At 41.3% G+C, this 15827-nt stretch overlaps 1 protein-coding gene across 5 annotated transcripts in view; it reads left to right on the top strand.

The window, feature by feature from the left end:
* The window catches only part of ADGRL3 (adhesion G protein-coupled receptor L3), a 437355-nt gene that overhangs the window by 181965 nt on the left and 239563 nt on the right, over window positions 1-15827 (top strand). For all 5 annotated transcript variants that reach the window (XM_063455649.1, XM_063455651.1, XM_063455652.1 and 2 more), the window contains exon 4: window positions 11894-12107. In XM_063455649.1, the coding sequence (XP_063311719.1) occupies window positions 11894-12107 (214 nt within the window). The remainder of the gene's footprint in view (window positions 1-11893; window positions 12108-15827) is intronic.

Genomic DNA, 15827 nt, shown 5'->3' on the forward strand with positions numbered 1-15827 from the left:
ATTAGTGGGGTAATAGCTGCTTGCTCCAAGGAGATATCTGACTGCCATTTTGGGGTGAAAAAGGATTTTTGTTCCTAGTTTGTTGCAAAATTGGAAGCGCTTCAGACTGGGTTTTTTGCCTTCTTTTGGATCAACAGCAAAAACATATGTGAGGAAGGCTGAACTTGATGGACGAGAGGCTCTTTTTAGCTATGTAACTATGTAACTGTATATTTAGTTTTTTGATGCAAGGAGATGATACAAACACATAAAATAGTTAATGTAATAATAATACATTAGTTTTAATTCTTCTATGAAATTACACTCCGCTATAAATATTTAGTTTGCTTATAAGTAATGTATGTGTTATAAGTAAGATCTAATTAGCTATGTAGACACTAGCAGTGCTCACTAGGGTATTTTATGCAGGCTTTTATACTCTCACACTAACTGCAATGGTATCTGAGGAGTAGTTTATGGGAATATTCTCAATGGAATCTGCTTGAAATTGCAGTATTAGTTATATGTATGGATCTCACGGTAAAAGAGTCATCCTTTGCGTATATTTGTCTTTAGTGTTCTCTAGTGTAGTGTGATTTTTAATTGCTCTTTTTTCTTTTCTTTATCTTTCCTTTTTCCTACAGTATACACTTATTTTATGGCAAATAATAATCAGTATTAGCCTCCTGCCAAGTAAATGTTCAAGGGTTGGTCCTACTCTTAAAAGAACATCCCACTTCCCCCCAAAAAAACGAAAAAAACTAAGTACAAGCACTGTTTAGTAGATACACACCCAATGAAAATGTGTATGCATTTAATTATGCACTTTTCATTGGGGTTATATCAAAAACCGCTTGCAAAAGCTGCAGATATCTTCTCTGAAGCTTTTGGACACCCTCCCCTTCTAATACAGCCCAGACTTTCTGTGGCTGTCCAATCAGAGACACATACCTCCCAACACTCAAATAGACAAAGATGGACATTTTTATTTTAGGGGTGTAAGTGGAGGAATGGCTAGGGGTGAGCCTGTTCTGAGAAATTCGATGTGACGTACTAATAGCAATTTATGCAACTAAAGTGTAATTTGGAACAAGGACAATGTACCTTATTTACACATGACATAGGCACTGTCGTTATTCGGCAGGTGTTAGTTTAAATTACCTTTAATAAGACTCGGACACCAGTTATTCTGTTGGAGTATAACGTCCACAGCTTTTATTAAATCTTAAACAAATTAACAAATTTAGGGTCATTGTCATTTCTGACATTTCGTTACTATCCCCCCATACAATACCCCTGACAATGACCCTAGCACTTAAACAATAAATAACATTTCAATAAAATTTAACTTATAACACACGGCCTACCAAAGAGGCCCCAACCAAACGTTACTGTAGGGGTGTACCCAGACACCCCTACCCCCTAGGTTCGTAGCCACCAAAGAGCTTGAACCTACCAACACTCTTATCCACCTGGCCTACTCCGGCCTAGGCCTTGGCCTATCCACTTCCAATTCCAGCCAACTTCCGACTTTACCATGCCCTGTTCCCGCCGCTGTGACCAAACGGGAACACAACCAAAACCTAAAGGGAGGGTGGGTGGGACAAAGAACAGGTGAGTGAAATTCTGTTAAAATGGCTCCTCACTAAGATGGCCGCTATTTAACTTGCTCTTAGACCACCCCCACGCTGCATTACCCTAAGCCCACCCCCAAATCTTTTCCCTGCCCACTCTCTGGCCCTGTCAAGGCCCACTCCCCCTCTGCGTTGTTCCGTAGGCTTCAGACTGATTTCTTAACACATTTATTTTTAAATGTATAGTTTAAAGACAAATTACTTTCAGTATTATTGCTGTGAAGCTCTGTTATACACTGAAATACACCAACATTATAAAGCTAGTAGAAAAGAGATACATTAAGAAAGAAAAGAAAGATAGAGGGATTTGGGCCCAAAATAGTGACTGTCCCTCCTAAGTAGGGATACCTGGAAGGTATGCAGACTTCCGAATGCAGCTCAGTGAGAAGTCTTTGCAAGGCAGGTGCTCTGAAAATAATTACCTGCCTCTTGAGTTTAGCTCCACTGAGCTAAACAAACCAGTACATACCAGGACCAATTGTCTGTCTGAAAGCCAGGAGGCGTAACCAAATTAGTTGTGTGAGGGGCAAATAAGGCCGTATAGGAAGCGTACCAAGAGTAGCATAGTAAAGGGGGAAATAAATCGGTTGTGGTGTGCCGGAACCGACGTCGCGGCAGGCCTGTAATAAAAGAGGGCCCACCCATGAGGTGTAATGAAAATATAGATAGAGGGAGTGGAGGGTGGGGGACATGCGAATCACTAAAATCACGAACGGGACGGCTGAAGGTGAGTAGGGGGGGTTTAAGTAGGGTAACATGCCCATCCCACAACTGTGCAGGCAAAGCCTTTGCATTTGTGTGAGGGGCAAATAAGGCTGTATAGGAAGGGTACCAAGAGTAGCATAGTAAAGGGGGAAATAAGTCGGTTGAGGTGTGCCGGAACCTACGTCGCGGGAAGGCCTGAAATAAAAGAGGGCAAAAATGTATACATGCCAGGAATCATAGAACAATCAACAACTGTTAAGAAAACCTTAATTGCCTAGCTATATGGTAAATGCCTGTCGAAAGTCTTGGTGGTACGTGGTACATATAGGGGGGATGCTGAGAACTTCCATTGCCTGGAGATTAAATATATGGACAAATGAACTATATTAAAGCCATGGATACCACCCTATCCTAGATGGGTGACCAGAAAAGTAGGACGGATAACTCTAGCCTCAAGATCATTGAACCAAAGAATAGTAAGTATGTCGTAGTGGGAGGACTGGCCCATGTGATATCTGTGAATTGTGAGGCTTGATTAGGGAGAGTAAATCTTGCGGTTGATCTAAAAGAAGGCAAAAAACCCTGTTTGAAGCACTCCCAATTTGCAACAAGCTAGGGAAAAAATTCCTTCTTGACCCCAGAATGGCAGTCAGACTTATCCTTGGATCAAGCAGTCATTACCCTACATTTAAAGGTTGGTGCTTGGTTTATAAGGACAGGCATCTAATAGGTCTGATAGTGATTGAAATATGCAGATGGGAAATCTGATAAGGTACTAATCTGGTATGCGGACATGAAACCTGCGTATGAATGGTAAACCTGTACAGCATGTGAAGTTGTAATCCTGATAGGTAGAGATGACGTAAGTTAGAGGTGGCAAAAGAAGCGGAAAACCAGTCGCAGACAACAAATCAAAGAGACAGTAACAGAAAAGGCTTAAAAGGAGAAGAAGGCTCTAACACATGTACCGCGAGTGCAACCACGAGATAACAAGGCTGGCAGTCCGCGAGCAGACCGCGAAACGCAGGGAACAGCAGCGGCTACGGGAGAGGCCGCGGGCAGAGCCATGTGGAGAGCGTAGAGGAGGCACAGGAGAGATCGTATGAAGTCTGGCAGGAAGTCTGGCTCGGAACCAGCCAGAGCAGCAGATGCCAAGTACCCAAGTTGCCATCCGAAACCGCCCTATAGACAACAGTAGCGGAGAAGAGCGAAATCAGGGCCCCCTCCAGCAACAGCGTAACCCGTGGAGGCGGACAGACGTTGAGAGTTCGACTGTCCGAAAGGCTGCCGGGGAGGGAAAAGGTGGACTTGCGAGAACCGCAGCGAAGCGAGGAAGAGATCAGGACACGAAAAGAAGGTAGGAGTAGCCGAAACTCCACAGCGTGAAGAGACAAAGAAACAGAGCATAAGCGACCCAATGTGTGTGTGTGTGTGTGTGTGTAAGTGTGTGCGTGTGTGTTCGTGAGTGTGCTGGCATACTAGCTAATGCCAAAAGGCGAAACAATTAAAAACTAGGTTTGGTGACAGGTGAGGCCCTGCTAGATGCCAAGCGGCGTTGAGAGGCTCTATCTATGCGTTGGCGCGAGGGGATAACGTGGCCACTGAACGTTGTGGCAGGGTGTTGGCCTCTCGGTGACAGTTAAACATAAGATAGAGTGGGAGTGACAGGTGAGGCCCTCTCTATGCCACAATGCGAGGCGACGAACTATGATTTGGCCCGAGGGCGTAGTACCTCCGAGTATGAGGATGGGTGTTGGCCTTGCGGGACCACTAACCTAAGGCGGAGAAGCCAGGGGGGAGTAAAAACTAGTGGACACCTAGAACCCTGACAGCCAGCCACAGCTAACTAAGAGGGGAGAAAAGGTAGCGTAAGAGAGGACGGAATTGATGAATGCGTATGGAAAAATGTGAGGTGATTGAGGAAGTACCGCAGGGCCGACCGTAACTGAAGTGCAGAGTATGCACGACAGAGACCAGGTGGTACGGCCGTATGGAGCATGCCCGGCAATAGGTAATAGAAATATGAGTTGACGCCAAGCCCACGGGCCCAGTGCGAGCATGTGTGAGTTTGAGCATATGCGTGTGCGTGGGAGTGTGTGTGTGTGTGCTGGCACACTAGCTAAAGCCAAAAAGGCGAAGCAACTAAGACTAGGTTTGGTGACAGGTGAGGCCCTGCTAGATGCCAATGAGTTAGCGCAAGGGGATAATGTGGCCACTGAACGTTGTGGCAGGGTGTTGGCCTCTCGGTGACAGTAAAACATAAGATAGAATGGGAGTGACAGGTGAGGTCCTCTCTATGCCACAATGCGAGGCGACTAACTATGATTTGGCCCGAGGGCATAGTACCTCCGAGTATGAGGATGGGTGTTGGCCTCGCGGGACCACTAATCTAAGGCAAAGAAGCCAGAGGGAATTACAACTAGTGGACACCTATGACCCTGACACGGATGTACCGTGGGACGAAAACGGGTTTGCTGAAAGTAAATATGAATGTGGCAAATGCGGTTGTGGTTGTGTAGTGAATATCCCCCATAGACCATAACAATCTATCAAGCAGGAAATCGCGAGTAGTGAAATTCCGAGATCGGGGAAATTAAAGCAAAGTTGTGTAACCGGTAAATCACTCCATGTCATAAATGGATATACTATTACTAGCCTAAAAGTTTTGAGATCCAGATTGCAACCCACTATAGTACACCAATTCAGTGAAATGAACCCCCATGTGTCAGATAGTACGGAAAGCAAGGTATGACAGGAACTCCAATCGTGCTAGAGTGCAAAAGTATACTGTTATAGGAAGCATACAGCATTATGCAGAGGGAACAAAGTGCATGCCATTGTGTTTCCCCACCCGAGGACCTCCTGATTAAAAATCTACGATCTCCCAGCACAATGGATTATCTTGCACTACTGGAGGGATGAATAAATGACACTCACTATGTTTGTTAAAAACTGATCAAAAATTAAGGGACTTGCTCACTACCATAGGCATAGCCATATATGTTACCATATGGATAAGCATATGTATAGATAATTGGAGAATAGGGGTGTGATTACCACTATATGTGCAAGGGACTTCCCAGAACAGGTATCCCCTGTTTATTATTCCCTGCTGCTGCAGAACCTCTAACCACATATTGGTTAAATATTTTTTTTTTTTCTCCCCTTAATGGCTTGCATGTGTACGCCATTTCTGTCCCCAGAATGCATGGGAAAAAACATATGAAACAGCACAGGGATGAAAAATTGGCCAAACTAAACCTATTAAAAATATTACTTACAAAAGCAAATGTAATATGCTGCAATGCACACATATGAAGACTTCCGAGTACCTTCTAGAGGTGCTACCGAGCCACAGTATTAGCTGGGGGAGCCGTGGACTAGCGCTATTTGCCTCCCGTCAGATCATGTACCAAGTATAGCTGGTGTCCGAGTGCCTATCGCACGTGTGCTGCAATTGCCAGCTGCGGTTCGTGGGGAGCTCGCACCTGGAAACAGGCGAACCGGCAAGAGGAACAAATTACAAAAAACTCCCGAACGGGCAAACGACCCGAAGAAAACAAAATGAAAGCATGCGAAAAGGATTAGAGGGGGGAGGGGAGATACCCAAACCGTGAAGACGCCGTGGGACCGTGACCACGGGGCGCGACGGCAAGGTAAGTAACTTACAAAGCAGAAAAATATGTCAGGACGGACCACTGAAACTCTGAGTGCCAGGGACAAGAAAAGAGCCAGCGGAGCCCAGAAGGACCGAGGACAAACGAAACAGCGTGGAAACAGCAGGCCCCAGGACATGTGACATGCGAATCACTAAAATCACGAACGGGACGGCTGAAGGTGAGTAGGGGGGGTTTAAGTAGGGTACATGCCCCTCCCACAACTGCAAGCCAAGCCTTTGCATTTAATGAAAGTGCCAGTTTCTATTAAAAATCTACACGTTTTGTAATATGAAAAAGAGGACACACACACTTCACATAATAAACACTTTAGGGTCAGAAGAGTTTTAGGCTTTAGGCTTTAGGCTTTAGGGTCAGAAGAGTTTGTTTCATGGTCATTCAGTCTGCCCCTTTTGTTTTGATTTTCAATTTATTTATACTTTGAAATTTTAATTTTTGTTGTCTTTTATGTTCTCTTTCCATCTTTTATACACAATTACATTCCCATTTTGGTAGTATCTCCCTATCCTTTCCCAGTATTTTTTCCCCCAATAATTTCCTTCTGCGAGCCACCATTTTCCCTTTTTGTTGGAGACCACTCATGCACACGATGTCCTCTTTCTCGTGCCATCTCTAAACCCATCCTTTTATATCCTATTATACCCGTCATGCCATCCCTATCTGCTGCTCAAACAATACCACAGTCTCATTTTTATGACATCTCCCACATCTCATCTTCTTCTCAATTTTTATACGACCTCCACATTCCCTATCTCATGCTACCTACCTCTTGTGCCCAGTCCTTTTTTTATTAAATGCATAATACATGCCATTTCCCCCTTCCCTTTTTCAAGTGTTTTCTTTGATATTTATTTTTTATATTAATTTCCAACTTTGACTTTTTATGACCTATTCCCACGCTTCCATTTCATACCATTTTCTCCCATTTTTCCTGCAGTTCCTTCCTAAGACCTTACAACTCTTTTCATGCCAGCTCCCAATTCTTGATTTTTACGCTAACTCTCCATATCCATTGGTCATGCTATTACATGTCTCCCTCTCCCATTTTTTCCTACCATCTCCTCCCCACCTTCTTGATATCCAGTCATTTGTAGTTCTCCACTCTCCTTTTTCCTGACATCTCTTTACTTCCATTTTCAGTCTCAAGATGGAATAAAACTGCAGAACCCGAGACAATATATTTAGAACTATAAAGCTGATGTTGACTTCAATTGTACTCAGTTGAAGTGAATGAGCTCTGAGTGACTTGTGGGGATTTAAACAAAGTGCAGTTGAAACAAATTGCATAGGGGAGTACTCAGTCCAAAACATTTCCTATCTGAATCTTTGTGCAGAGTTTAAATTATTACATGCTGAGATCTGCTTGGCATTCGTTCCCTTACACTGGACGAAATGAAAACTGACATCAGCGTGATAAAGCTTAGCTGACACCTCATTGGTGCAATTTTTCCTTTTTTTCCACGCAGGCAGCAAATTCATCCATGGACATGTGCCTGGTTTACCTTCGTTTAGCACCGGCCCAGCCTTTTGTTTCATTTGAGACTTAATTATAGACCTGCATTTAAGTAATCAATGAGGGCAGGGAATTTTGATGGAAAATGACCATACAACAAGAGTGGCTCCAGACTGTCTGATTTAATTAGATTAAGTGGCTTGGTGCAAACCTCATCAAGTACAATATATGGCATGTTATCCATAAATAAATTCCCAAGTATTTAACCATAAACCTGAAAGACTAGGAATTGTAAAGTGCCCACACCTATGTACAACATTTGCTGCGTATTAGCTTAGCTTGTTCCTAACCACATTTCCTAAGTCTCCCCTAAGCATATGGCCCCACTAAATGTATGGCCCCTTAGCCCTCTGCCTACCCAGCATATTTTAGTATCCTGCACATTGTGATTGAAGTACTGCTCTTTGTAGCACATGATCAGGCTCAGAGGACATACAAGGAGACCTCAGGGTCTTTAAGACACCACATCTATCTTAATGGTGGGATGGATGATGTCACTGGGTCATAACTAATCACTGCAGCCATTTAATCACACATTTAAGATTAGCTGCACATCAAACTGGTTCAAAATCCCTATAACTCATTTATTCTGTCAAGCTATATTAATTTACAGACAAAAAAGATGTGTGTGTGTGTGTGTATAAATCCAAATAGGTTATGGTGGGGAAAAATTGTGGTTGACATTGAAAACCCCTTCCACCTGAAGTCTGTGGATAGTTAATACAATGTTAAACAAAAATCTGCACACCAGTCAAGCTATAAGACTTGATTTGCATCTTTTCTCAAGTTGTATTTAAAAGCTGTTGTATACAGCAAACGCAGACTAAAAGGAATCCATGTTAAAAATGGAATGAGGCAAAAATGTTACTCTTTGTTAAACTAATTTGCATATGCCCACCCAGAATCCTTTGCGGTAGTAACATCACTGCAAATTTGTGATTTCTGTGGGAAAAGCCTTATGGCTTGACTGGTGTGCAGGTTTTTGTTTAACATTGTATTACATATATATATATATATATATAAAACCGCATATGAGCAAGAGGAGGTGAATAATTAAAAACAAAACCCACACGCATAAAAAAATAAATAAATCTTTAATAATTGCATTCTTAAAGTTAAAGGGACACTATAGTCACCTGAACAACTTTAGCTTAATGAAGCAGTTTTGGTGTATAGAACATGCCCCTGCAGCCTCACTGCTCAATCCTCTGCCATTTAGGAGTTAAATCCCTTTGTTTATGAACCCTAGTCACACCTCCCTGCATGTGACTTGCACAGCCTTCCATAAACACTTCCTGTAAAGAGAGCCCTATTTAGGCTTTCTTTATTGCACGTTCTGTTTAATTAATATTTTCTTATCCCCTGATATGTCAATAGCTTGCTAGACCCTGCAAGAGCCTCCTGTATGTGATTAAAGTTCAATTTAGAGACTGAGATACAATTATTTAAGGTAAATTACATCTGTTTGAAAGTAAAACCAGGTTGTTGTTTTTCATGCAGGCTCTGTCAATCATAGCCAGGGGAGGTGTGGCTAGGGCTGCATAAACAGAAACAAAGTGATTTAACTCCTAAATGACAGTGAATTGAGCAGTGAAATTGCAGGGGAATGATCTATACACTAAAACTGCTTTATTTAGCTAAAGTCATTTAGGTGACTATAGTGTTCCTTTAAGATCGTGAATGAAGATTGTCCCTTAGTAGAAGATTGCCTCTCTGGAGAGTGTTGTCATAAGAGTGAAAACAATAAAATTATCTAACAAAATACTCTGGTATTATGATATATAAATAATGTATACATTGTAATTCGGGTAGTAGTTACAGGTTAAAATAAATTAATGAAATGCTCTATACAGTGAGTAAATAGCTGATTTGAGCAGGGAACTTTTTACCTCTGATATCTGTCATTATTTGTGTCTATGAATTACTTGTTCTTGTATATCCCCACCGTATAATTGTAATGAGCTGCAGAACAAGTTGGCACTATATAAATGCTAACATTAATAAATGATAACAAAAATATTTAATACTTCTTAATTTACTTTATTCATTAAAATGAATTGCAGTGTAGAGAATATGAGGCAACATATACAGTTGTCCTGTTTATTGACACGAACACTTCATGTTGTAGTCTCATCTATATTCTGTTAGTGCCTGCTTAAAACTTAAATGGAAAATACAGTTGTAAAATGGTGTGGGTTTGCTAAAGTTTAATGTGTGTTCTAAGGAATGCAAAGGGGGGGAGCGGTCAATTCATTCAAAAGAAAGCTCGTGAAAGAAAGGACCCTTGATGAACTAACTCTTAACATTTATTGACTACATTAATCAAATATCTGCTGTGTTTACCGGTAAATCCCAAATAATAAAAAACAAATGTGCAAAAGGTCAGAAACAAACCTCACACCCCTCACCCCATGGATGGAATTTTTCATTAGTAATGCATTCAATACAGCTAGCGTACAATACCTTAAAAAGGACATTTTTATATACGGAAATTTAGAACATGCTATCAGGTCAACAAGAACCTTGAGCAATCAACCAAATAAATTTGAATCTGTAACATATCAAAATCAACTAATGAATTATGAATTCTGCACAAAATAAAGAACTCTGAAAAACCATGACATTTCACACAATAAGTATCATTAGAGGCATAGCAAGGTTATTTGGCACCTGGGGCAGATGTGTAAGTTCTCACCCCTACACTGAACTGCACCCCCCCCTTCTCTTTGTGTGTGTTTCTTGGCCCTTTTTTGTTTCTGCTTTGTCCTATTTGTGTGTCTTTTTTTACACACATCACATATGGACAAACACATGCAGTCATACATAGACGCACCGTCACAACATACGTAATCATACAATAAAACAGTCACATGATTATCAAGACATACAGTCACACATGCACAATCATTCACATACACTCACACAGCCACATAAACACGGTCACTCACTGTTAAACACACAGTCATCCATACTCATAGGTGATGAGAAGAGGGAGCTGGAGGTGCACTCTCTGTAGTCTTTGGTATCTAATGGTTGAAGAAACAGCTACCTTTTTTCTGCTTCCCTCTCTACACACAGCTGTTAGAGGCAGCGAGTAATACACCATGCATCCGCTTTCTGAATTTGTGAGGCAGATCCCTCACTGCTAGAATTGAGCAAAGGATCATAAAATCTTCTACCCATGTCCCGCAAATCCATCGAACAAAGAGTGACAGGCATGACTGGGGTTCTTTGTGAACTCCCTATCACCAGTCTCCTTGTGAGGTTCGCCCACAAGGCTTCCCGGTTGGAAAGCTATTGGGCACCATACAAATGAAGCCATGGCTTTTCCCTGGATGGGAATTGTTTGATACTTTACCTAAAACTTCCTGACTAATTGAGTAGTATGGACATCTGAATCCACAAATGCCCATTGTGGAAGAAGAAAGACAGAGTTAGGGGTCCCCATGCTCCCTACACAATAATGGATGTCCAGTCAGTTTTTCTTCATACCCACAGGGCCATAGTAAAGTGAAAGTGGTGTTTTAAACTCCATATTTGCTACAGGTTGGTCAACTCTGAAAAGCTGCAAGTGCCAAGGGAAGGCTAGCCAGTTCTAGCAGGCTAACATTACCAGTCAAGGTTGGATGGTCTACGCCGAGGTGTAGGCTAAGGGTTTTGGTTCTAGAAGTGAACTAGTTTTTTTTTATCTAACTGCTTAAAAACAATTGAAAATTGAAAAACTGACATACAGAGACACCCTGCACCAACCACTATAATAATAACTGTAGTGATTATGGTGTTTAGATCCACCCCACTACACATGAATACATGTGAAATGGGAATAATTTCAAATGTGAATAAAAATGAAGAATGCACATTTGTAGTATAAGGCCAAAAACCACACTGGCTGTAAAAATGGCCCATCAGATCTCAATGAAACTGCAATTAAATTGAAGAAAAGTGGAAAAATAAAAGTCACTCTGAAAAAAAACCATGCAAACAAACCAGCGATGTTCGATTAAAAAAATTAGTTTGAAAGGTTATTTTATACCCTTGTTGGCTTGAATACCTTACGTTTTATTATAATTGGTTGCTTTGTAAGTAAATAGCAGAGAGGGTTTATTTTTACTTCTTAATATTTATTTTTATGTGATATGAAAGCTTTTAGGTTCCCTGGTAAATTGACCTCCAGTGGGTGGGCTGTACTTCAATGCCTTTCTGTTCCATATGCCCACTGGATTTCCAAAATGTTGTTATTGTTTTGGTAGTACCGGTAGTTTTCGTATTTTACTTTTTCTTGTTTATAGCAAATCAATCCATTTCGACTGTACATTAAAAAAGCATAACTCTAAAATGGCTATTTAATTTCCATTTGAATAAATATTTACATGTTTTTTATGCAGCTTTTAGCCGTGCTCCAATTCCAATGGCAGTGGTCAGAAGAGAGCTGTCGTGTGAGAGCTACTCACTCGATCTCCGTTGTCCAGGAACAGATGTGATCATGATTGAAAGTGCCAATTATGGTAGAACTGATGATAAAATTTGTGACTCAGACCCTGCACAGATGGAAAATATCCGTTGCTATCTTCCAGATGCCTATAAAATTATGTCTCAGAGGTAAGCAATTTATGTCTTATCTACCACTCTCCTGTAAAACAAACTTGTGTTTCTTCAAATACTGTTCCCACTAGCTGTTTCTTTGCAGTTGTCTCTCAAATTAATTCACATTCTGCTAAAGTTTAAAAGTTTCACTTAACTCCCCCTCTCTCCACCCTATTTCTATGCACGATTACTTCACAAGGAAATACAAAACGAAATAAAGCTATTTACATTTCCTTTCTTCCAGGCCTGGTTTACACCTTAAGGAGAAGCTATAGTCGCCAGAACAACTACAGCTTAACGTAGTTGTTCTAGTGAGTATTGTCTGTCCCTGCAGGCATTTTCATGTGAACACTGCCTAGGGACACCTCCAGTGTCCCCATAGAGATGCATTGATTGAATGCATCTCTATAAGGAAATGTTGATTGGCCAGGGTAGTGTTTGGCTTCGCCCCCGGACTCTCCTCCTTGGGATCGTTTGTAGCTGACTGTAGGTTAGGACCTTCTATCATGCCAGTTGGAAGGTAAGCTATACCTGTATGAAGCCCTGAAGTAAAACCTTCACATAGAAAAAAGTGAGATGACAAGAGGGGTGGCCAGCACTGGCGTATATACCGCGGATTAACCCTCAGTGAAACATAGCAGGTTCTCTGAAACTGCTATGTTTTCAGCTGCAGGGCTAAAACTAGAGGGACCTGGCATCCAGACCACTTAATTGAGCTGAAGTGGTCTGGGTGCCTGTAGTGGTCCTTTAACCCCTTAAGGACACATGACATGTGTGACATGTCATGATTCCCTTTTATTCCAGAAGTTTGGTCCTTAAGGGGTTAAGTGTATGTGTATCTCCATGCACTGGCATAGATACCGCGGTCGCAGAAGTCGCAGCGCTGCGACTCCTGCGACCAGGTGCCCGCCGCCATGTGTTGCGCAGTGTAAGCGCCGAGGGAGGCCCACGGATCATTTTTCGCACCAGGGCCCCATAGATCGTGTGTATGCCATTTGTGGCCAGCCAAGTGACGATGCAAAATGTCAACCTTTATTGTTGATTGTCATTGTTTAAGGAACATCTTGTTAGGGTACATGGTTTTAGCATGGGCCCTAAAACACACATGGAGTAATCTGCATGCACTAAACCCACAACCTCCCGTGTTGAAATGATTGCATACTTGGGCCTTCCCTAGAAAGATAATGGGTTGTCTTTACTTGTCTTTCAAGTCTCTCTGCAAGGGTCTATTAGGTAGGTCAGGGTCGGCTTGACTGGTGGAAGGGAGGTTAACTTCGGTCAGGCAAAAGGTTAGCAGTATGTGTGGAGAACGTACATATAGCGCAACTAGGGATCTTGAGTCCTGCAAAATGCTTGCAGAACAGTTCAGTGTCCATCTGGCCCCAATATGTGGCGACACTGAACAGTGCCAGAGTTGTGGCTGCTTTTGCAGAAAACTACTTATGGTAGTGGTAGAAGGCATATCCTCCATACTTGTGCCCAAGATCCACTAGCTTATGCATATATAAATCCAGTTCTTCTATACACAATGGTTGAGTAGAACAGAAAACATCCCTGAAGAGGACAAAATCCAGTACAAACTCGGGGATAGTCAATTTTTTTCTTTAGTCTTGGGTCTCTGGTTTTAGGAACCACTAACAGGTCTCCGAACGAAAAGGACTTATTATCCACTATATCTTGTGATGCAATTAACATTGACACCATATTAACGTCCTTGCCCTCCAAGATATCTTTCCTAAGATTCAAGGGGACAAGATGTGCGGATGTGATTATCTTGGTTGGCAGACTTGTTATTGATGGTAAATTTGCATTACCTGCCTGAATAGGTTCTGGCTTGGATGGGGAACCTGCTCTATCAGGGGTGCTTGGTAGGGAGATCGTGACCAGATACGTTAGACATGCTATGAACGCAAAGAGAAGTGGTATATAAGTATATTATTCTGATTTAGCTATAACCCGTGGCTAAATATAAATGCTAAGTGGCGAAATTGTATTATAGGTTATTATGGTGACTAGTAAGGCCCTGCTAGTTGACAAGTGGCAAGAGAGGCTGTATCTATGATTTGGCCCGTGGGGTACAGGAGCCACTGACGTCAGTGGCGGGGTGTTGGCCTCTCGGTGACAATTACAAGATATAAGACAGAATGGGAGTGACTGATGAAGCCCTTACTATTTCAATTGCGAGGCTATATCTATGAGTTGGGCCGATGGGCTACATACGTCCTTAATGGGGATGTGCGTTGGCCTCGCGGGACCTCTAACCGAAGAAGCCTATGAAAGTGGTACCTATAGGGTCGTCTTTTTTGAATAAGCAATCGTTCTTAGAGTGACCTTGTTAAGTGACCTAGATAAATAAATAATTGTCAATACGTTTTATGAAGCCACAATAAGACAAACACGTACCTTCCTCTACGTATGGCCTAGGTCTGACACTCGATCTGAAAGTAGGTACTGCACCCAACATAAACATGTATAATACATACTCTGGAGACCAATAATTGCAAATTTAACCAATGTCAACCATATATATAACCTAACCACCTTGGTGGGAAATGCGGATAAAGAAGCTTCAGTATATTGGTCTAGTTTTTTTGGAATGCCTAAACACGTACAAAGGAACAAGGAATATATCTTGCTAACCATATTACAGTAATTATATACTCATAAAGCGAATAGAATCTGATACCAACATACCGGTAGTGACTAACAATAAGTATAATAAGAACAAAACACTTGGGTGCTGTGACAACCAGACAACTATATATTTTTATATATATATATATATATATATATATATATATATATATATATATATAACCAGGCCTCTGGTAGAGGACCCGAGAATGAGGAATAAACATATCACCCAGGACAGGTGAGAGAGAAAAAAAATAATGATTACACAAATTCAATAGTGAACAAGTGAAATATAATAATATAATACATGTCATGTCATATATATGGCTTATTCACATATGGACTTGTATATCTCAGAAGATCTGTTTAATTGGTACAGCTATATGAGAAGTTCAAGGATGACATTGTTCCTCTATTATTATGAAATAATTATATGAAATATGCTGGCTGCTCTACATTTCATGCCGTCTGGATCATTCCAGTTTTTTGAGGTCATTGTGGGATATTACTAGTTTCCAATAATATCTACATCCTGAGCCCTGAGCAAAACTTGATGCCCAACTTCATTATGCAGGTTTTGGCTTTCCTTAACTCGTACATGACCATCTGTTCAATGACACGTTTTACCTCATTTGAAGCCATATTCTCTATTTCAATATCCTGATACCTCATTTAGAGAGAACAATTTTAGCGCCATGTAGTCCAGGTTGAGAGTATATGCTTATACATATACATACCTTCCAAGTGTTCCTATTTAGGAGGGACAGTCCATATTTTAGGCATCGCTCCCTTTCTATCCTTATGTACCTATTTTGTAGGAACTCATTATTCTACTTGTATCTGAATTTATACCAGAGCTCCACAGTAATAATACTCCCATAATCTAACTTAAAACTACAATAAATGTGTTTAGAAATCAGTCTGTGTGATGCATTGTTCTTGATCTAAATTACATTTCAGTTACATCAATTGTTATTAGTAAGTCACCTAAAAATTCTCAGAACAGTTCCCTACTTGGCCAATTCTCCACTCACACCTCTGGAATAAAGGTGTCCCTCTTTGTTCATTTGAAGAGTTAGTTGGAATGAATGCATATATACA

This window comes from Pelobates fuscus, chromosome 5 (assembly GCF_036172605.1).
Source record: "Pelobates fuscus isolate aPelFus1 chromosome 5, aPelFus1.pri, whole genome shotgun sequence".
In the NCBI taxonomy this organism is placed as follows: domain Eukaryota; kingdom Metazoa; phylum Chordata; class Amphibia; order Anura; family Pelobatidae; genus Pelobates; species Pelobates fuscus.